General features: G+C 39.1%; 1 protein-coding gene and 2 long non-coding RNA genes across 3 annotated transcripts; 1 reads left to right on the top strand and 2 right to left on the bottom strand.

Moving 5' to 3' along the window:
• Nucleotides 1-14: 14 nt before the first annotated feature.
• LOC129746551 (general transcription factor IIH subunit 1) lies at nt 15-11,026 on the bottom strand. The gene is made up of 5 exons (XM_055740246.1): nt 10,869-11,026; nt 4,080-4,452; nt 2,592-4,016; nt 2,144-2,319; nt 15-1,760 (listed from the first exon to the last, which is right to left on the bottom strand). The coding sequence occupies exons 2-5, from the start codon at nt 4,231-4,233 to the stop codon at nt 1,641-1,643; spliced, it is 1,875 nt and encodes a 624-aa protein (XP_055596221.1). The 5' UTR covers nt 4,234-4,452; nt 10,869-11,026; the 3' UTR covers nt 15-1,640.
• A 2,127-nt stretch (nt 11,027-13,153) lies between these two features.
• Nucleotides 13,154-13,767, top strand: LOC129749244 (uncharacterized). Its single transcript, XR_008737973.1, has 2 exons — nt 13,154-13,340; nt 13,471-13,767. It is a non-coding gene; the product is annotated as an uncharacterized LOC129749244 (long non-coding RNA).
• Nucleotides 13,768-14,607: 840 nt separating this feature from the next.
• On the bottom strand, nt 14,608-17,428 carry LOC129749157 (uncharacterized). Its single transcript, XR_008737939.1, has 5 exons — nt 17,170-17,428; nt 16,835-17,110; nt 16,021-16,764; nt 15,858-15,960; nt 14,608-14,785 (listed from the first exon to the last, which is right to left on the bottom strand). It is a non-coding gene; the product is annotated as an uncharacterized LOC129749157 (long non-coding RNA).
• Nucleotides 17,429-23,604: the final 6,176 nt, after the last annotated feature.

The raw sequence follows: 23,604 nt of genomic DNA, 5'->3' as shown, positions 1-23,604 counted from the left end.
TTGTCGTTTTTTTTAAATTATCAATTTATTCACGTTTGAACGATACTGCTGAATACGTGTTCTTTTTAATGTTTTTTATACTTTTTTTTTCAAATAGCATGTTTTACTGCTTCCATTCTTGTGTGTTCATTTTCATTTCATAATCCTACGGTACTTATTATCGAGCGATCGCCAAGTTTAAACTTGTTTTTCGAAAATTGGAATTCACTTGTCACGTGCCTACGTGTGTTTGTCTCAGACTTTATGCTTTCTTCAGTTTTTTTTTAGATATTTGTTGCTTGCTCTCTTGTAATAGTTCTTCACTTTTTACAATGTTCATCAAACAAAACATTTTCCAGTTGTTAGTGGCTTTATGTGCTACTCAAAGTATTCCATTTGTTTAAAAAACGTTCGTTTCAAGAAATCAAAAGTGCACTTTTTCTCGTTACATATAGTTTAATTTTTTTTATCATTAATCGCTCCCACAAACTTTAGACAAAAACTAACGGGTGAGACTGAAAGTACTCTAAACAGGAGCATTAACTGGTAACACACTAAATTGTCATCCAAATGAAGACGTGTGAGAATGTAGGTAGTTCAATGAGAAAATTAATAAACACTAGTCATTTGTTATGTTGCTAGTTTACAAACAATCAGTTAACCCATCATCGTTATCATGGCCAAAATAGTGAAGCGGAACTCAAGATGCGCTTGTAGGAACCGATCAGTCGCCTCCTGGAAGCGACCATCGCATAATTTGAACGATTTTTTTTTACTGTCAGCCTTACAATTATAGTTACTAGTACACACTAGGCTAGTGGTTTTCTAGCAGGATCGTAAAATCTATGAGCTATTTCATGCGGGATGCGGGTTTGCGGGTAGAAAATGTGATCGGAGCAATATTGGCCCCAGAATTTGAGTGATTTTTTGTCTGTAATTGAACTAGTTATGTTTTCCTATATGCATTTCTATCTACAGGAAAATCGGTTTCGCCTGTTTGATTTTACTCATTTTAAGTGGGTGGTCAGTCATTTGCCTTTATTTCTATTGTGTTTGTAGTTTTAAAGTTGGTTTATAAAGCGTGGGACCGTTTTTTTTTCTTTGAGTATATTCACAACGGACTTCATCAGCGGGATTGATTGGAAACAAGTTTTTCTCCTATATCACATAAGTTTTATACGAAATTATGTATGTTTTATCGATTTCAATTCTATCACTAATAGACTTTTTATGATATCGTTTTGTATTCAATCTGTTCAACAGTTTAGTTTATTAAACATCCGAAAATATAACGCAATTTTCTTGAAATCAATCACCTATAATAACGAAGGCCCGGAGTTGCCACAACTTTTTGAATTCTGAATGGCAAGGAAGTAAGGACGATACACCCTCGCGATCAACAAAAGAAAGAAAGAAAACAACCTAACAAAATCAACCTAATACCGGTGGAAGTTACCTTTTGAGTCGCGCTGCTGAAAGAGGTGCACAAACGACGACGAGTGATCCAGGATTCCCGAGGGCGTCGTATGCTGAGCTGGCGAAGACGAGGACGAGGAGGACGAGCAGGAGGACGACTGTCGATGGCGTGATAGCGGCGGCTGCGACGAATAGTGATGGTAATGATGGAGGTAGTGCTGATGCTGCTGCTGCCTGTGAGGCTGCTACCTGCGGCGTTGCCGTTCCTGCCAGGTGGCAAACTTCCGGTTGGCCGCCTGCAGCAGCTGGTTCAGGTGCTGCGTCAGCGACGTTCCCAATGGCAACAGTTCTCTCATGGCACGTTCCTGGAAGGGAAGAAAATCAATTAGATAACAAGATCAGGGTCAGATTTTAGATTCAGATTTTACATAACGGTTTCATATTCAGATTTCAGATGGAACACATATAACAGATCACTGATTTCAGATTTCAATTTGAGGTTCCAGGTTTTAGATTAGGATTTCAGATCCAGATTATAGAATCGGATTCAGATTTTAGATATAAATTCACTTTTCTGGCTCAGATTTTAGATTTTAGATTCAGATTTCAGATTTGGATATAAAATTTCAGATTCAGATTTCAGATGCAAATTTCACATTAAGATTTCAGATTTAAATTTTATGTTTCGATCCAAATTTCAGACTCATTAGATATTATTTGAATCCAAAAATGTCCTTGGCAAACTTACCTCAAACGGCTTTAGCTTGGCCATCTGGAAGCGCTGCAGCGTCTGGTGCATTCGGAGCGCGTCCGCCTCCAGCTGCGGCGTCGTCGGAGGGAAGCACTTCCAAAAATGCTTCAGCAGCTCCAACAGTGACATGTACAGGTGCCGGATTTCCTTCTCGATGTCCGGTGGTACCAATTCTGGTTGAAAAAAAATTGCAGAATTATCAGTTAAAAATTTTTGTTCTTATGATTTCTGAACAAAAGAAAACAATTGAAAAGTAAAGGAATGTTTTCAGTAATGATTTGTCTTTTGAGTACGGAACAGAGCATCGGCAGGCTCAGTCCGCGTGGAAGTTGAAATTTTCTGTGCCTTGCCCTTGACCAACCGAGGGCAAAGGTTTACCCAAGATTGAACACTTGATAGCAAGGGTTGTCCTTAAAAATTTTAAATTAACTTAACGAATACTCACGCGCTAAACTCTGTTCCTGGAAGCCCCGCATCAGCGCGCCCCCGGGGCTAAGCTCCCCGAGGGCATTGATCGAAGACTTGGCACTGACCAGTACCTTGTGCGGGGTACGATTGTTCCAGGAACTGGTGGACTGCGCAATGTACCCGTTGACCGAATCGAGATCATGCAAGCCGTAGTCGGATTGCGGCTCCTGGTAGCCACCCATTCCGCCACCGCCAGAAGGTCCACCACCTGACGCCATGCTCGAAGGAACCGGTCCGTGCAAATAACGTTCGATTTTGGTAAGGTTAAGTGTTTTGGATTGTTTGCTGGGGTCCTCGGTTTCCTCAAGATCATCGTAGTGGATTTTCTCGAGAATTCGTGCACGCTTGATGGCCGGTTCCACGAAGGGTTCTTCCGGAGTTGCGGCGGTTTGATTCGGTTTCCCATTCCCGTGGTCCCCGTTGGCAATGTGATTGTTCTCGTGGGCTCGTTTGTCCTTTTTGCTGAACCCGTTAACGAGGTTGTTGTTATTGTTCAGTACGTTGTTACCCTTCGACTTGTCCTTGGTGGTTCCATTGGTGTCACCGTTGGCCGTCGGAGTGGCATTCAGGATGGACCCGATCCCTCGGTTAAGCGTTTTGACATCGGTGCAAGTCTTTAGCACCATGAACGAATGTTGATTGAAGCGTTTGATCATGCTCTGATGAACAATGTTGCCGCTGTTGACCGTCTGCTTGCTGGAGACTGCATTGCAGAAGCCCTCTTCTAGAGTATTGTCTTCGAAGGCACGGATATCCAACAGCGGATCGCCGAGATTCTCTTGCACAGCCTGTTTCAGCTGCTGATCGTCGATCTTGCCGCACTCGGTGAAAATATCTTTGGTACCGGACATGATGCGATCCCGATGGAAGTAATGTGACTGGAAAAATTTGGTCCAAAATTCCGACTCAGTCAGTTTGGCCGGAACGTACTCGGTGTGTTTCCGCTTCACGGCCGGGTACGTTTTGAAAATGCATTCCATAATGTCGGAAGTGAGATTGTATCGCAGCCCGTTGCAACCATCGGTCTGAGGCTTGATATCAGCCAGAAACGCACCGGATACTCCGATGTCCTGCTTGGACGCCTGATCCTTCGTAAGGTATTGCTTCGCGTGAGAAGCCCAAAAGTCTTCGCTGGGCAGCACTTGGGAGATCACCAGATCCTTGTACAGCTGCAGCAGCGATGGATTCTCCGTCAGAACCCGGTTCTTCTCCTCCAGCTCTTTGTCGATCTTACGCTTGAAGTTGGGCAACAACTGCTGCAGCAACTCTTTAACCTTATCCCGATCGGCCATCTGTGCCGGAGCTCCATTTTTGTTAACGAAATGGAACGTCGAGCTGTTCCCGTCGTGGAGCACCACCTGCAGCTGAATTTTTGGTTTCCCCTCCGGAGAAATCTTTTGCACTGAAATCAGGCAAACAAAATTAAAAATCAAACTAAATTTTAAAATTAAAAAAAACGACTTACTTTTGATGTCCTGAAACCGGTGGGAAACGGCCACCGTATCCCGGTACTCGGCCATCCAGGCGATCCGCTCGTTCATCACATAGAGCGTTCCGTCGCCCTTCTTGTACCGTACCTCCCCAATCTGGAGCAGTACATCTTCTCGGGTAGTGGTCATCTTGAGGACTTGGACACCAGACTACCAACAGAGGGTAGGTCTTTACAGATTCTATATCACCCGATGCTTTGAAAGCAAATCCAATAGGAATGGTTCAAACGGGTTTCCGACAAGCGGTAGGAAACAACACTGGTAGGTGTGATACTTCCGGAGAGGGCTCCGGAAGTGTCGGTGTGGGTTTTCTTCTTCGTCGTTTGCGACTATGAGGATTTAGGGTACCTGGTGACGAAAAATTTGATTATTTTTTATACTCACTTACATGGGTACTGGTATTTGATTGTTTCCCAAACGTGACACACTTAACTGGGCGGATTTCCTTCAATTTTAGTGAAATTTTGTAAATTAATTTTACCTGTTTTCCGATGAACCGAAACGAAAACAAAAAGTAGAACACACTTAAAGATAAATGAACGGATTTGAGGAGACGTTAACCTCAACTTAAAAATTGCAAACAAAACATTTTCCCAGTATGAATGGCACCCTATTTTTCGACCTACTTTAGGTTATCTTTACGGTTAAGGATCGGCTTTATTGAACTGCTGGAATGTATGCATGATGTTTCAACACGGGCAATTCACTTCGTCGCGGCATCAAAGACATGAAATCCAACAAACCGACCCTGTCAGCACAAATGTTGTACCGTCTTTTCGCTGATATTTGGGATACTACAACATTCCCGGCCGATTGGATGCAGGGTATGAAGGTCCCGAAGAAAGGAGACCTGACCGAGTGCGGTATCTGGCGTGACATAATTTTGATCTGTACGGCTCTCAAAGTGAACCTAAACAGGATCCAGGAGAAAATCGACGCTTAACTCCGACGGCAACAAGCTGGATTCCGATCCGGACGAACATGTGTGGACCACATCACAACGCTACGAATGATACTGGAACAAATCAACGAACTCCAAGACTATTCTGCTGGTGTTCGTTGATTTCGATGAAACATTCGACCGGCTGAACCACGAAAACATCTGGGCGGCTCGGCAACGAGGAGTCCCAGAGAAACTATAGTCCATCTCATCGAAGCACAGTACGGGGCATTTTCGTGCAAGGTCCTGCACGACGGCGTCTTGTCTGATCCAATCCCGGTAACTGCTGGAGTGAGACAAGGATGTATTTTATCACCGCTGCTTTTTCTCATCGTAATGGATGAGATCTTGACTGGATCGATTGACTGTAGACCAAACAAAGGATTGCCGTGGATCCTTCAACAATGGAGCAACTGAACGACCTTGACCTGGCTGACGATATTGTTTTGCTCCCCCAAAGACAACAAGACATGCAGAGCTAACTCGACGGCCTCACCGAAAGATGCCGAAAGCTCCAAGGCAGCAGGTCTAAAAATCAATGTCGGAAAGACCAAATCGATGGAAATCAACACAGTAAATCCTTCCAATTTCGTGGTAGCTGGGCAACAGGTTGAGAAAGTGGAGTGCTTCCAGTATCTTGGTAGCATAGCCAGATAAAGCCTAATGGTGGTACCAAGAAAGACATCGAAACCCGGATAAAAAAGGCGCGTTTGCGTTTGCGAGTCTTCGAAGCATCTGGCGGTCACGCTAGATCTCTGCGAAACTTGGTGCACATATGCGGTAACGGCACGAAAACTAAACCGCTGCCTGCGGAATATCATCCGCGCTTGTTTGCCTGGCAACTGGATCTCGAATGAGGAACTAAATCACCGGTGTCATCAAAGGGCGCTAGAAATAGAGATTCGGGAACGTAAGTGGAGATGGATAGGGCACACGCTATGAAAAGATAAGAACGAGGTCTGCAGAGAGGCGCTAGAATGGAATCCAGAATGACATCGAAGAAGAGACAGGCTCAGAAACTCGTGGCGGCGAAGTCTAGCCGCTGAAATCCGAACTGTCGACGAGAATCTTGACTGGGACCAAGTAAAGACGCTGGCTCCGGATCGTCAACATTGGAGGTCTTTTACCACGGCCCTATGCTCCGGAGGATCGGCGCGGGAGTATTAAATAAGGAAGTGTCGGCTTTTTTGAACTGCATGAATGCATGCATGATTTTTCAACACGGGCAATTCATTTCCGGTCTATCAACGAATGTTGCACATCTGATTTCATTCTCATTCGCCAAAACGTGAAAACCCTGCCCTAACATGTTCTGTTGACATTCATTATCGTATATGGGAACAATCAAGGTAAGGTGGTCGAGTTAAGAATCAGAGTCACCGTAGGTTGTAAGGTCGTCGGACCGGTGTCCTGGAAGGTCTTTAAGCCAGAAGTTATTCGAGCCAGAATCGTTCGAGGGATTGTCGGACCAGAGCCACTGTAAGGTAGCCATGCCAATAGCGAGGCGTCGAAGGAAGAGCGTTAAGTCGGAGCAATACGCCGTCGAATCGCAGCCATGCATTGATGGAAGGTCGTCCAGTCGCTAGACTGGGAACCATATGTAGGTCGTCCTTCGAGGTGGAGTCAAATGGAGGTCTCCAAAGCAGAGCCACTGAAAAATCGTCGGATCGGAACCATGGAAGGTCGTCTAGCTAGAATCTTTGGAGGGTCGTTGGACTAGAAAAGATCGGAACGTCGTAGAGACGAAGCCCTTGGAAAGTCGTTTTAGCAGAAATAAGATGGCAAATATAGCCGGAACGGAGCCATTGAAAGACCTCGAAACCGAAGGAAGGTTCTCGTACAACGAATCAAAGAGAGCTACTCATGTTGAGCGTGCCAAATGATCGTCGAGTGAAACCATCGGAAGGCCGAATCAGAGGTCGTCGGGCGAATCAAAGAGAGAGGGTAGTCGAGATTAAGATGACGCTGTAACAGGCCGGCGGATGTCAAAATGTCCATGTTGAAGAAGAGTAATCCCAATTTCAGGAGTAACCACCGAATGGATGTAGTTGTAGGATGCGCCAGCACTAAATTTTACTTCGGAAATCCGGAGTTCCAACTTCCGACAAAGAAAATTAAATACTAGATTGTCGGAAGTCTGTGTTCAGCTGTCAGCTCGCCAAAAAATGATGTGATTTAAATGCACAATATTGAAAATGTGAAGTAAATAAAGTTAATCCTGTCCTACAGCTGTGGAGTCCAGAAATATTCCTTAGAGTAAAGTGGGGCAAGTGTACGCAGGCGGAAAGAGTACGCACTAGGCTTTTACAGTAAACGACAACACTGAAACTAGCAACACTGTACCGGTTTGACAGGTCATCGAGTCAGCTGATCATATGTGTTTTTGTTTGTGGTTTGGTTAGCGCACGTCGGAGAAATGAGATAAGTTATAGTTTTTCCAATTTTTATGTTATTTTATGCGTATTTGGAAACATTATTACGCTTTGTGGAAATTCGCTAATCAAATCTGCATACGTGACAAAGGACACATAATTAATATAGATTCAATCTGTGGAACACTCATGCCAGGATATGATCGGAATATTTAGCACTTTTAGCTTTTTTCACAAATGGTTGTAGGGGGCAAGAGTACGCACGTTTGGTGGGGCAAGAGTACGCGTTGGTTTCCTTCGTCTTTTTGATAGCATTTGGAAAGCTAACCCAAAGAATAATCATGTTTTCAATAATCAGGACGTACAAAGGAAAAACCAGCCGGAAGATTTGCTCTCCGGAGATGCTGGAAAACGCCAGGCAGTGGTTGAAGGACGGAGAATCGAAGCGCCGGATTGCTGAAAGCCTCGGGACTTCGGAATCAACCTTGCGTAAACGCCTTAAAAAGGTAATCAACAGAAGATATTTTTGTATTGAATTGTGAAAAACAAACATTTTTCTCGACCAGGGATTCGGTGCTGAAAGCCATGGACAATTCACTTCAGTTTTTACCCCTCAGCAGTCAGAGGATCTCGTAAATCACTGCAGAGCGCTGCACAGTGCTTTTTACGGTCTGACTTTCAGTGATTTGCGTCGCTTCGCCTTTGCCTTTGCTGAAGGAACAGCGTTACCCAGAAAAACACTGTTTTATTTTAACTATTGTTTATGAAATAAAGGTTTTGTTTTGTTTAATAAACGATTATAATGATTCAAGACCTCACTTACACCGGACCAGAATGGAATACATTATATGCGTACTCTTACCCCACCTCATGCGTACTCTTGCCCCACTGGTGGGGTAAGAGTACGCTTTGGTAATTTTTGAAAAAATATGATTTTTTATCAATGTTTACAAACATAATCAAAACTTTTTGCGTCATACAATCAAGGTTAAGAGCCTTACTTTAATTTGGTTTAATTACTATAATCGATACTTTGTTCTTTGAAGAGATACAATAAGTACACAACTAAGTGCGTACTCTTGCCCCACTTTACTCTACTATTGGCTAGCTTTTATTATATAGTGCTACTAGAGGGGTCAGTTGTGTTAACGATTGCTAACTCTGATGTTGAGAACTTGTCTCTCACACACTTTTTAATGGCTGTGAGAGCCAGAGACATATCCAGTACGCCACACCATCCCACGAAAAACATGTTAGAATTTTTTGCGGGTTAACATGTTCTACAGAAAGACGATTTCTATCAACAATTGTGTTGGTGGAAGCCCTAACTCAAACCATCTTAGGTTAGACGACCGTACGTTTACGATAAGGTGTAGAACGCATGCTAATCCTTAATACTGTAATCTTCTCCGACCTTGGCAGAAATTTATGAAGAATTTCTGCTTAATCCATTTTCCAGTGAAGCATTTTTTTTACAGCTCCTGATAGGAACGTGATGAGTGGTTTGGATTCATTACATGACTTTATGAATCAATCAGTTTTATTCACTAACTACATTTTCAAAGTGCGATATTGACTGATATTAGGAAGGCTAACTATATATATACAGCGAAGAGTCTTGTTGTAGCGTTAAAGTTGGTGAACTTATAAAGCTTCATTCCAGAAATAAAGATTATAAATCTGCCAACATGCTTAAAAAACCCTTCGTTTCATAAAGTAACAAATTTGCAACAATTAATGTATGGAAAAAGCGAAAAATCGTATTTTTTTTTTATGTAGATACTCATCATTTCCAACTGCATGTATAAAATGATTTTTAATGAAAAATAAAAAATCATGAAATGAAGGGTTAAAGTTATGTCTGTGGCATAGTTTTTAGTTAGGTTTTTTGGGATACAGCCTGAGCCTAACAAATATGAAGTTTACCACGTGTTTAATGAAATTTTGTGTTTTGTGGCTTGGAAACATATCGAGTAATGTATTTCTTTTCGCTAAAGATTTCACTTCATTTTCAGATCTTTACTTTTCAGTAGGTATCTCCTTACATCATTGAGTAAACGTTCCCAAGATCCAATGATTAATTTTAACTTTCCCTCAAAATTTACATCATTTCTTCAGTCTGATATCGAAGTGAAAAAAAAATTAAATCGCCAGTGAGACTGACCTATATGCAAACATCCACACTAGCGCAACCACATTTAAATGTGAAAAAGAACCATTTTGTATCTCGGCCATGATCCAACGATGGAATTTTTCCATTTTCATATCCATCCTAAACATTGTGATTGTATTTTTATAACCTCGTACTAGAATACGTTTTTTCAGAACTGCCTTTTTAAGAACATGTAGTTACAATGACCCCATGTAGGGGTAACTTGAGGTCAATTTGCTGAAGACCTTTTTCGAGCTTTGAAAGTGACCTGAATAAAAAATATTCAAGAACTCGTGCACCGTTCATTGTATCCACATCAATACGTAATACGTGTTAGAGCAGAGCACGTCTCCAAATTTTTTCCGAATAAAGGTTTTGTCCGCTCGTCTTTGGACAAATATTCCATGGTTTACAGAAACCTGTCTGAGCAAGAACCTCCTGGAAGCGGTTTTACATTTTTCAGGATCCATCACTATCTTTATGCGGTCGTCGTTGTAGCACTCTTTCTCACAATCGTAAAACACCGCAACACGTACACCATAACATTTGTACCGATTCTATTACCACCACTTATACTGTTTCCCATATCCAGACGCTGTTCTCTTTCTTCTTTGAACTGGCAAAACTCACTCAGTCGCGGGTTCATGTGGCTAGGCACTGGCCGCTGCTGCTGCTGACGACGGTCGATCGTTGCTTTCCTCGCTTCTTGGCACGACACAACGCGTACAACGGAATATATGACTATGCATGCTTCAGTGTAGACAGCCCCCTTCGTATCGACGAGCAAAGGGGGCCACTTCAGTCGGGTGGCGTAGCCTCCGAAGACTTTACTCGAGGCAAGCATGTTTTTCGTTTAGTTTTCTTAACAGAAAAGTTTTTAATAAGGTTTTTATGAACAAATTTTTGGTTGATTTCTTTTTATAAGTACTGCCGAACAGTATTTAAACGTTTTGAGTTCAATTCAATTATATATTTAACTTTAAATATAAAATTTTGAAAAAAAACTAATTCTGCTTTAGTTAAGTAATGTAAATAACTCTTTTATAATGAAACCGATTTCACACCGACAGAACCCGTCAGTGGTGCTATGCCCCGTAGACCAGCAATTCCGACCACCATGGCCGGACCAGTGAGAACAGCAAAATCATGATTAATTCCGTCGTCCGAGGGTGAAAAATATTTTCATCACATTTCTCCGAAAAATGGCCCAAATTTTCACTAAACTTCACATTTTCCAGCTAGTGCGTCACTTCAGCAACAATCGGAACCAAAAATCGGTCCGGAAACCCTGATCCGTTACCTGTTTTCGGTCTAGTTTCTACGGAGTGCTTCTTCCATGGTGTTTTATGGCCGCCATGTGCAATTTGATTCAGAGAGAACATTTTCATTTTATTGTTGCAACACATAATCACATCGCACTTCGTCGTTACTTGTATTCACGGAGTATTCCAAATGGTAAATTTAGAACTGAAGGATCCCCTCCCTGGCAACTTTCCTGCTGGGCCCTATCGGCATTTTTGCAACGACCGGCAGTCGGATTTAATCTTCCGGCACGACCGACTTCCGGACGAATGTTTTCAATGAAAATTGTCGAGTTGGGACTCAGTTACTTTTAAAAAAGTCACTAACCAACATAAGTTAGACTAATATTTAAAATTTTCTCTGATGACTCAACACAAATTAATGCAATTTCAAAATAAATTGAAAATTGAAAACACGAGAATAAACTTCCAAAAACAATGTTATTTTTTCACTTCTAGCTCTAATTTTCGCACAGTATTACGTGAAACAGTCTTATTAAAATTACAAATAAAAAAAATTAAACTCTGTTTGTTAAAATCAGAAAAAATAAAATTTTACAGTGAAAATATCAAATAATTGACCGATAGGGTACAAATATATCAAAATATTGCACCTCCGATAGGGCAGAAATTCCCGAAAAGGACCCGAAGTCTGCCGAAAGCAGCCGAACAATATTCGAGCATGCTCGCTCGCCAGAGCTGCTCGAATTATTGGCTGGTGTTGCCCTATCGGAGGGCCATCGGAAAACGCCATCGCCGATAGCTACAAAGTGGGATTTTATTTGTTTCAAAATTCATTCTAAAACTTCTTTCACTGTCTAAATTATCTAACTTCTTAAAAATATTATCAAAAATTGATTCAAAAAACTGAGAATAGCGATAAATATGAATCAGCTGGTCGAAATTTTATACCACTTATAGTGTAAGTTATCGTAACTAGCACCAGAGGCCTCTATGGTAGATTCGAGCTTAAATAGAGTATTTCCTGAGACAGATGATGGTAGGGTAGCTTTTTGTTTTTGTTTTGAAAAAAGTAAACACCTACTGGTCGCCATTTTGAACTTGAGAGATTTGCACTGTTCAATTATTTCTTCAAAAGAAATTATTTTTTCAAATTGACATTACATAACATCAACATTACCTTCAAAGTATTTCATGTCTACAGTTATTTAATTTGAGGTAGTTTAAAAAATTAAGAACTTCGAATAACCATGGTTATGCATAACTATTACACCGCCAATTTGGTTTCGTTAGTATCCCGCCATTGAACATGCGTAGTGTTGTTGTTATTTTTACCCTACCACCAGGTGCCGAAAATTGTAAACATGAGAAATCAGCTGTTCGGTTGACAAGTCGGGAAATGCTTTATAGTCAAAATTGAGAGCAAAACTGAAAAAAATTGTGATTAAAAAAATTGAAATAGACGTTATTTCTGGATTCAATCGTTCAGTATAAAGCTACGCTTGAGTGAATTAATGTTTTTTATATACGAGCATTTTACTCCTGAACCTCTACAATGCTATATTCATCCTCGAGGAAGGTTTATTGATGGTTGATGTCAACATTCGGTCGAATATTGCCAGTATTAGAGCACCAGTATTTCCGACCAAAGCAACCCCATACGTAGTATAAAGATTGGTCCAAAACATTAAATCGCTCTTTCACGTTAATTTGATAATCTTTAGAGCACCTCTATTCGTGGTCTATTCTTGGGTCAAATATCTATATACAAGAATTGGACCAACGAAATAAGATCCAAACCAGTGAAAAAATTGGCAACCCCACTCGTGTTCCATTAGCTGTCAAATGGTTTAGAACTGCGTCGAATTGGGTCCAAATCTCATCAGTTTTGGCGCAATCCTTATATCGGTTCTAAGAAAAAGTTGAATTGAACTGATATACCATGAATACGGTTTCTATGGTCGAAATTTGTGTCTAAACCGGCTTTTTGGACCATGGATACAGCTGCTCATAGATAAATATTATTACCAACCGAAAAAAGAGATTGTATCGAGAGAGAGAAAAAGCTGATATTTGATTGATACAAATTATCATGGGGGCGGATCCGTGATCCACAATAAGAAATTTCACGCAGAAAAAGAACGGGGAGTGGTTTCAACAAAACGTTTTGTTATTTTATTTAGTATTTTAATAGTAGATTTTTGAATAGCTTTCACAATAATTTGGAATGTAGATAATCGAAAATTTTTGTTATTTTTATACGCTTATTTTTTATTGCATAAAATTTAAATTTGATTTATTTTGAAACCAGTATTTGGTTTATTCGATAAACGTGTAACTTAAAAACGAGAAGTCGAAAAAAGAAAAAAAAAGCTAAAAAGTTTTCCATGCATTCGAATCACAACATCAGCGGGAAAAACCATCGAGAAGGCCCAAGCGATAACGGCACCGATACGGATGGCGGAACCAACTTAGCATGTTTTTCGGGGTCCAGGCCAGCAGCTTTAAAGGTAGGTCACAAAGTTTCTTAGCTCGAAAGCTGCTAAAAACCGGCTGGCGGAATATCATTTCTCTGAGCTGGGGGCTGGGGGAATAACATTTTTATGATCATTCAATGTTTTCATTTTATTTCTATTCTAGATGCTTCGACCCAAACCGTGCCGCCTACCCTTTCAGCGATGCATACGAGCTACTGGAATCGGTCGAGTCATATCAGGCTCCTGGTTGGCGTTCTAGGTGTTGGCCGTCGAGCTTCGGCTCTACCAGGGCGTAGCTATATATACCGTCCGTCAGTACTTGGTCCATGAAGCAACTGGCTCTAACAATTGTGATAAAATTTAGTTGTTTGTTAGATTGTGGAAAAAAACAATTAAAATCTTCAAAAAGCGATTGAACTTTTTATCCGAAATTCAAGTACATTCATATATGAACAAACAATACCTTTGTTTCATTTCAAATTAAAAAAAAAAAAGATAATTTCCAAACTCACAATTTTCTTTTTAAACCACATTTGTGTTGCAATCTTCACGCAAAAATTTTATTATTTTGAAATAAATCCTGAATCACTTTTAAAAAGGGTGCATTTTATTTTGAATCAATCGATAAGTTTAAAGCAAAACGATACTTTTATTCATTGTGGCCAAAAATATATTTGTGCCTTTTCCCAACCAAAATTTTTATTATTTTCGACCGAAATCTTATTATTTCTAAAATATATTTTTCTGCGTGTTGAAGAATTGAGCTAAATGTTCTATTTTGGCAACATGTTAAAACCCCCTCTTTCCCAGCTACAACATATGTTTCGTTTTACAAAGACGTTTAACTTACGCTTCGTTGGGGTTATCACCCGGGGCCTGTAGTGAATCTTACAGTGTCATCCCGCATAAAACAGTATTATAAAATAACGATTGCCATTATCTTCTTCCTAAGACACACGAAAGATTAGCCTAATAGTTTTGGATTATTAATGTACGATTAAGGTAGTCTTTTTTCCATGACATGGAATCGTTTGGACGCACTTTATGATACAGCGAACGGGTCGTTAAGTAGAGTAACCATTCGATTTTTTTGCTTTTTTCTAAAATTTCCTGGATTGAAAATCAAGCGGTATCATACATTCAATCTTCAGTTAATCGTTCATATCAAATATTTCTGACGCTACAGCGTATCTTTAAAAGATCGTTTCATGATAAAATTGAAAAAAAGTGGACGATTCATGATATGGTTTTTCATAGATTTTATTATTTATCAAAATACGACGATTTTGACCTACTCATTTACATTTTCATATTATTTTATATATTATTACCACACAACAACCTTCGCATTAGTCTTTCGTAGGCTTAATCATATAATCTACCGCATCCATTTCTTATATAAATCGATCCTGTGCCATAACCATCCGAGTTCGCCAGTGTGGGTCAGAAAAACAGGAACAAAAGGAATTCATGGATCCCTGAAATGAAATACATTAAATAATTATAGACATCTGGTATCAAAAGTAGATTTTAGGTTGCTTTTACTTATTCTAGAATGACCCAGTTATTGATAATTAATTCTTCTATCTCACTTTATACATATTTTAGAATTTTGGTTTGCCTGATTTTCGTTTGCTTATTTTTTTTCAATCCTGATTCAGGCTTTTTGAAATTATCTTTTTAATTTGTCATTTCTTTTTTATTAAGACTTTTACCTCAAAAATTAGAATCAACGTTTTCACTCTAACATTTTGTAATCAAGTCCTGAAGACTCAAATCGGGTCATCAAATAAGAATTTTCGAAACCTTATTTAACATGTTGACTTTAACAAGATAGCCGAGTTTTAATTTTATCATGAAACAAAGAATTCGATGTTGCTAAGAACAAGATAACACTTAACGAATTTGTTATTGATTTTCGTCTAATTCGTCTTTATGTTGAATCAAAATCTAGTTAAAAAATGCATCAATAAGAAAAAAAATATACCTCGATGAAAATCAATCGGTACATATTTCCACTCGCTTAGTTTCGATGAGATCTTCGAAGAGATAGAATAGCATGGTAGAAGGGATCTTAACGACATCCGATTGGTACGGCTATGGGCGGCGTTTCCGGTAAATAGTGGCTCGGGAAAATGTAGGTTATTTCGCCATATTCAGCAAGATGTTGTTTTCAGAATAGTAAACCTAAAGAATGATCAAAAATGAACACTATATCTAACATTAGATGTATCAATAAATTACCACTACATGGTGAAGCCGAGAAAATCCTGATACTCAAAGACAACCAATCTGAACTTGAGTTGGCCGGAATCTGAACTTGATTTGGCGGTCAAATTCTGTAACGTAGTAAAATTCCGGCATCTGGTAGTGAGTGGTATAAGCGTTGTAAGTGTTGGTATCCGACCACTGAGAGGGAGTTAATGAAACGGGTGATTTTTTACCGCCACTTATGTTTTCATTTAAAGCCGCGAAACCGCGAGCCCGTAAATTCCTGGAAATTTGCTTTTGTCAGCAAAAATAGTAAAAAATTAATAATAATAAAATTACCGTTCCTTTCAATTGATTTCGTTGACCTGATATAACGGCCTAGGCACATACTTAAATCAGTTTCTCCGGTTTCCCCTGACAGCTTCGATGACCAGCTGGCTGCCTAGTTATTAAAAAAATCAATTTTATTTCATTGATAAAGTTTACATAATTGCTAACTTACTGAATGATGGATCCGCTGATGGAAACGTCCGAAAGAAAGGTCCGTGAGCTTGTCCCAGAAATTCGTAAAATGGGTTTCCACATAGTTGGCCTACTTCCTGAGTAAACCTATCCATGGACCGTAGTTTGTAACCGTCTGAGTTACAAAACCAGCAATGGCCAGCTATATCCAAAACCGTTAAGGGCTCCGGTGCTGGGGGGGAGAGAGATCAACGATCCAGGTTCTCATGCTGTTTGGTAACTGGATTCCGATCATTAGCAAATGAAATTTTCTTCGTAAGCGCACACTTTTTCGGTTTCTGCCTCAGCGCTGTTGCAGCTTCGGTACTTATGAAGTCAACCTGGCCTCCGCTGCATTTAGATGTCTCTGGATCCAGGAAGATAGTAGTGTTTTCTGTCGAATGTCGAAGGTTATAAGAAGGGCTGTCGCACAGCAGAATCGTACCGTTATCATTTTTGTGTTGAATGATTCGACCGATGATTTGATTTACAGCACGAGAGAATAGTATCCGAATCCATAACTATAACCTACGGTTCATAATGGAACGGCGGAGCCACCATCTTATTATGATCGCTGGCTGAGTTACTTCCGCGCCCGATTCGCTTCCGCCGCTGGAGAAGGAAAACTACCTCCTGTGACAAAGTTATACTGCTGCTGCTGTTGATGTGAAGCTGGTTCCGGCCCAGTGGACTGGACCTGCTCCGGTGTTTTTCGGAATATATGTTGGAGTGTTTTTCTTTCAAGCTAGTGGAAGGGCGGAGAAAAAAAATCAAATTTTCGCTTAACAAAACACTTATGTACTTTTTTCACTTACCTTTTTCGATTGTTTGCTGTTTGAGCCGTTTCAGCCACCGAATTTCATTTGGCTGTTTCCACTTGCTCGGGTTTGACAGCATCCGGAAGTGTTTCAACATGGTTCCGTTTGGATTGCTGGTGTCTGCGGTCTCAATCGTGGCTCCGGAACTGACTCGACTAATGTTTACTGCTGCTGCTGTTGAAGAAGTGGTGCTGATTGTTCCGGCTCATTGTTCAACCTGTTTCAGTACAGCTGCTCCGGAGTTTGTACGGCAGGATGGTGTACTTTGTCGAACTGAACGGAGGGTAGAAATAAAATCATTTTTTGCCCTAAAAAAACATTTTTTTACTTACCTTCGCCGCTTGCGTTGTTGCCGGCCTTGACGCGATTGTTTTTCAGTTTTGTATTGGCCATTTAAAGGTTTAATGGCCAAATTTAGAAGCTTTCCGAAAACGTACGGGTTCACACGCCTCGTGTTTTTTTCCCCTGACGTGACGTTAGCAGCAGCGAAGACGCACTCAGATGCATAAAAATTTAATTTATTCTAGATCATTCATCGTATCTTTCGGAAATCTTTTTTAATCATCCGCAGCAAAGACACCATGAGCAAAGTCGCAAAACAAATCCTGACTATTAAGGTTATCGGAACCAAATAATTCAGACGATTGAGTGTACGGTATTTGATTATGCGGGATGTTTACGCGACCGGTTGAATCTTCCGCCGACGCTGACGATAACATTGAGCGGCTTCGGGCACTGTATTAGCTCCTGTTTCTACGAAACTGACGAACTGACGATTTCGTACTCCTTCACTCATAATCAGCGATGCTGTTTTCCCGTAGGAGGCGGAGGCCGTTACACGCATCCCTGGCGCGCCTAGTCAGAGCGCAACTGATATCGCTGAGCGCAGTGCTCGATTCCGATAGCGCCTCCTCCTGACACTGTCTCGCCTCATGCGACTCAGTCGCTTCTCGCCCGAGCGTAACCGGTGCTGCCGGTAACCACACTCGATCCCGAAGCGCGTCTTGTTGCTGATGGCGCTTCTTTTGGACACTGATTCGTCCCTTTCCACCTCGTCGCCTTAGAGAAGCTGGTGCTGTTGGTCGCGGCACTTGATCTAAGAGCACCTGTCGTGCTGATAACGCCTCTTCCGGACACTGCTTTGTAACAACACGTGGTGCCCGACTCCGTTGAGGGTAGTTGTTGGATTAGGAGGCAGTCTGTGTGATGGCTTTTCACCTACCTGGACTTTATCCCAATTCGGATGAGGCGGAAACTCGTTACACCGGACTTTTCACTCCCGCACCTTTTTTCGCGTGGTGTTTCACTCGGCTGTTCTTCTTTTGTTCCAAGGTGGGTATATATTCAGGAGGTGTTCCCGAATAACGAATTCCCGATTCAGCCATTTTGGCTATGTAGGCTATGCCACTATGCGGAACTCATGAAGTTTGTTTACCAACAAACCACAGAAAAGCTGAGCAAAAAATAAACAAACTCATTGAGAGCCCCACTCACTCCTCGCCTACTTACTGTGAAAGTCGGAGAACCTAGTTGTCGCACTTGTACGTTTATTTTCGGACCTTCATTAATTCCGTTTTTTTTCACTTTTTATACGCGACCGTTAACCTCAAGACTCGTCAAAAGACTGATGTTCAATCGGGAATCTCTTTCGTTCATTGTTCGCCTTTGTTCAGTTTGTCTCGCTTTATCATTGATAGGTTTTCACGATACATAATTTTTACTCATTTATCTGTAAAATATGTTCGTATCAAATTTCATACTCATTTTTTTTTTTTCGTAAATATTATATTCATCCTTTATTCACTACATTACCACCCGCCTCTACTCTACAAGAGATTGTGTCGATGTAATAAAGGCTGATTTTTTTTATTATGTTTCATTTTGTTCTCTCTTTTTTTGACATCTTTTTTTTATATTTTCTCTTCTATTATTTTTTGTTGTTCTTTCTGTCATCTTATTTTAGATTTCTTGTTCCGTGTGCTCCTTTTTCTTTTTAAACTAGCCCATTTCTCCAGAATTGTCCTTACCTTCTTTATTCCATCTTCAAATATTCCTTTGTTTTTTTTTATTATTTTCTCGCTTTGCTCTTAGTTCTTCGGTTATTTTTCACCTCTTTCTGTTATATTTTCTCTCCACTGTCTTCTTATTATTCATTTTATTCTATCTTCTTTTATTGGAGCTGATTTCTATCCAATGTTCTCATTTTTCTGATTTGTTTTTATTTCAGAATATATGTTTGGTTTTCCTTCTTCGTTTTCTTAATTTATTTTCTCTTTTTTTTATAATTTTAATTTTCTATTATTTTATGTGATGTTTTTTATTACTTCATTTTGTCCTTTTTCTGTTTTCTTGATCTGTTTTTATCCATTCATACTCCTATTTTGAATCAATAGCCCTTCTCTTTTTTTTATATTATTTTATTTGGAAGGCTTGCTTGGTAGATTCTCTTTTCGTGATAGCTCTTCTCTTCATGAAATCCCTCTTCATCTTTTCTTTTCCGTTTCCCCGTTTCTTTTCTCCTTTCTGTCTTTCTCATTCTCTGTATAACAGGATCTTATTTCTATTCAAATAATGTTATCTTTGAATGAATTCAACATTTCAGAATATATGTTTGGTTTCCCTTTTTCGTTTTATTAATGTTTTCTCTTTTTATAATTTAATATTCTATTATTTGATTTAATGTTTTTTTTTATTATTTTATTTTGCTCTTGTTTCTGTTTTCTTGGTCTGCTTTTATCCATTCATACTCCTATTTTTCTATCAGTGGCCCTACTCTTTTTTCAATTTAAGTTATTTTATAAGAGAGGCTTGCTTGGTAGTTTTTTTTGGATAGAATTCCGTCTTCATTTTTCTTGTCCATGTCCCCGTTTTTTTTCTCCTTTTTTCTTTCTCATTCTTTTTATACCAGGATCTTATTTCTATCCAAATTGAGTCTTTCATTAATTAATTACCAAAGTGTATTATTGGAATAACTTATCTGCCCGGGTACCTCGTTTACTTTCATCCTATCAAATAATGCTTTAAACCGGTGGGTGCCTTTTACCTCTTTTGTTTCTACAATTTCTCCTCTCTATCATCCGCCTTTTTCGATTCTTTCTTCGCTCTTTTAATTTCTTTATTCCATCTTTGTTTTCTCTTTCCTGGGAACCTTTTTATCCCTGTTTTCTTTATATTCTATTCTTTTATCCATTTATTCTCATCATTATTCTGCTGATCATCGGATCAGCAACTAATAATGACTATGACTTCTCAGAACAAGGGTTTACTTCATCTCAATTAACATTACGTCCAAGTGATTCTTTGGAATTTTTTCAACTTGGCCGTTCATCATATGTTTTTGGAACATCGACCAGTAAGTCTATTGTCGGATGATCCGAGTTCCGAGTCTTTCATTGGGAGAAAAAAATAACCCGAGTCTTTCATCGGAATACTATACAGCATCCGAGTCTTCCATCGGAATACGATATGACGAAGAAAATCAATGTACCAGTCTTTCATTGGATAAATCATTGTTTTATCTACTTTTTCTTCTAAATTTGTTAAACTCGAGTCTTTCATCGAGTATAAAAAATTGCTTATCTTTCCAATTTATTCAAGGAATATTTAATTTAGTTTTATTTTCGAGTCTTTCATCGAACTTTTCTGTTTCCGAATCTTTCATCGACCTATCAATCAAAATGAACAATCTAGCGTTACCAGCACTTCCATATTTCGATACTTCATCGAATATAGTTTACGGTATCATTCTGCCCGACTCTTTCATCAGGTTCACTATGCATTATTTGCTGTACGAGTCTTTCATCGTAGTATTTTAACATGGCAAATAATCAATATTGCTTCTACCAAACCGAGCCTTTCATCGGGAGAACTTTTGAGTATTTTCTTCCGAGTCTTTCAGCGGATATTCAGTCAAATCTCGACTGAGTCTTTCATCAATGTTTTTTTTACCAAATATCATTTCCCTCTTTCTTTTACGTTTTCTATTAATTTTTTTTGTTTATCATTATTATTTGATTTTTTTTATCTTATCTTCTTTTTTTTGTTCTATCCTTAAGTCGATAATCGAACAACTAGCATTAACCAATCAATCTTAGTTTTATTTTTCGAGTCTTTCATCGAAATATTCGTGCATCTATTATCCAATTTCAATAGCGAATATTTTTTTGCAAATATTACAGAAGAAACAAAGTCCGTATCAATCCATCAAAAAAAATTGCACAGTTAAAACAACTCATACGAATCTTCCATTGAATACTTCATTGACCTTTTCTAGTCACCCTTTAGCCTTAGACTTATAATCGAGTCTTTCATCGAATAACGTTCAGTCAATAGCATATTTCGCCCGAGTCTTTCATCGGTTTGATAAAACTACCGATCGAGTCTTTCATCGTATCGATGTTAGTCACTATCAAGTCTAGCCCGAGTCTTTCATCGGTCAAGACACCATTTTCTTTCAGTTGTTATCCGAATCTTTCATCGGCTTCACGAGAACTGACAAAAACCAATCGAGTCTTTCAACGAATCGAAATTTATCCCGAATCTTTCATCGGTAAGGAAAGACGCTATTTTCTTTCAAATGCTTTCCGTTTTTATCCGAGTCTTTCATCGGTTTGACAGAGCACAAAATCTAAGCGAGTCTTTCATCGCATTTAATGATTTTGCATCAGACATTATCTCGAGTCTTTCATCGATTTAGCTTATTCCTAGCAAAGCAGGACCGTAAGTTTCATTTGATCTGCCGAAACATGAAAAAGCTTTCCATCGAAAAACAATGTTCGCACTTTTTTCAGCAACATAACTTTTTTTATTAAATTAGGTTCTTACCTCACCTCACTGCGCCATTGTCGCACTTGTACGTTTATTTTCGGACCTTCATTAATTTCCCTTTTTTTTCACTTTTTATACGCGACCTTAACCTCAAGACTCGTCAAAAGACTGATGTTCAATCGGTAATCTCTTTCGTTCATTGTTCGCCTTTGTTCAGTTTGTCTCGCTTTATCATTGATAGGTTTTCACGATACATAATTTTTACTCATTTATCTGTAAAATATGTTCGTATCAAATTTCATACTCATTTTTTTTTCGTAAATATTATATTCATCCTTTATTCACTACACTAGTGTATCTAAGAACCTTGCTTTTGTTCCACTGCCACGCGGAAATGATCGATGACAGTTCCTCGAATACACGCTTAACATTTTTCATTCATAACTGGATTCTTTCTATCCATTGTATGCTGAATATTTTCTGCATAGAGTTGTTTTTGACATTTCTTACGCACACTTGCTGAGCGTGTACAGATGAGACGGGACAATTAACCTCCAAAACTCTCGGTACAAAAAAAGGACAGCCGGTCGACAAACATGGTCGTTTTTGAGGTTGATTGTCCCAAAACTAAAAAGTGTTGGTGAAACACCCAGCATAATATCACCAACACTATCAGCGGCAAATAGGACTATGGGTTTGTTTCTTTCGTAAGCCTGTTCAATGTTCCGCACGGTGATGTTGCTTCAGTGTCGGATACAGAGTGCCTCCAGCTACGGGTGGATGCATATTGAGGAAAAGTAGGCAAGGGGTACAAAAAGTTTCTCATTGGTGGGGGGTGGAGACGGAGCGCTTTTTGACAGCGAATTGTTCGCCTACCATGCCTACGATTACGATTGCCTGTCACAAGATGGACGATACCGTGCATTGGTATAAGAACACACCTGAAGCTTTACACGCCTTGGTCGGGTAGGTTATTTAAAAAAAGTTGTTGTCTTATTGTATTGTATCATTCTACAGTTCAGAACAGAAGATAACATAACGTAAAAAGTCATATGCAACAAAATTTGAAAAGTTTTAAAACCTTTCTGTATGAACTCTGTTTAGTAATATATTAGCTAGGTATTAAGAAAAAAAGCAGGGTTTTAAATTAGAAATATGCACTACAATACTGAGAATATTCAATATCATATGAAATTCATGTTTTTTTTCATAGAGTTTAAATTTTAAATTGAGCAATAAGAGGTCACTGACCATATAGCCATTTTAGCATTTCTAAGTCATTCATGACTTTTTTCAACGATGCAGTTAACGAAAAACGGATGTCTATTCTTGGCCTCGAATTCATCACCATCGACCCAGAAGGCTAGTGCTCTATTAACTGAACTATGACTTAATGCAACTGTAATTTTTGTTATTTTGGAAGTGTTTTTTTTTTATTTCTGTTATTTTGGTCATTTTTGTCGTTTTTTTCACTTTTCTCATTTTTGTCATTTTTTTTTATTTATGTCATTTTATTGTAAGTTAAGGCCGATAACATAGTGAATGCGATTTGATGCGAATCGGCGAGTACGAATCAATGCGGCGAACCGCAGTTGATGGAAATGTATGTGAATCACTTAAACCTGACATACTCAGTGAAGCAATTGGTTGTCAATTGGTTCTGCCGCTCGAATTCGCATTGCTCTCACTATGTCATCGGCCTAAGTCATTTTCATTATTTTTGTTTTTTTTTTCATTATTGGTTAACATTTGTCATTTTCGTATTTCTTTATTGTTATTTTAGTAATTTTTGTCGTTTTCTTCATTTTTGTAATTTTTGTCGTTTTAGTCATTTTCGTTATTTTTTGCCAGTATGGGCAATTTTTTGTCATTTTGGTCAGTTTGGTCAACTTTTTGTCATTTTTTTTAGCTTGAATTTTGACATTTTTATTAATTTAAAGGTGTAATTTAAATAATTTTTGAAATTTTTACGATTTTTGGATATATATATTTTTATTTTC

The sequence above is a fragment of the Uranotaenia lowii genome, chromosome 2 (genome assembly GCF_029784155.1).
Source record: "Uranotaenia lowii strain MFRU-FL chromosome 2, ASM2978415v1, whole genome shotgun sequence".
NCBI classification, from domain to species: Eukaryota; Metazoa; Arthropoda; class Insecta; order Diptera; family Culicidae; genus Uranotaenia; species Uranotaenia lowii.
This window is presented reverse-complemented; position numbering and strand designations above follow the sequence as displayed.

Excerpts from the sequence above, each read along its gene's own strand:
- LOC129746551 (XM_055740246.1), bottom strand. The coding sequence starts at position 4,233 with ATGACCACTACCCGAGAAGATGTACTGCTCCAGATTGGGGAGGTACGG. Across the intron at positions 2,320-2,591 it reads CCAGGAACAGAGTTTAGCGC|AATTGGTACCACCGGACATC; the intron begins GTGAGTATTCGT and ends TTTTTCAACCAG. Across the intron at positions 1,761-2,143 it reads CCAAGCTAAAGCCGTTTGAG|GAACGTGCCATGAGAGAACT; the intron begins GTAAGTTTGCCA and ends CTTCCCTTCCAG.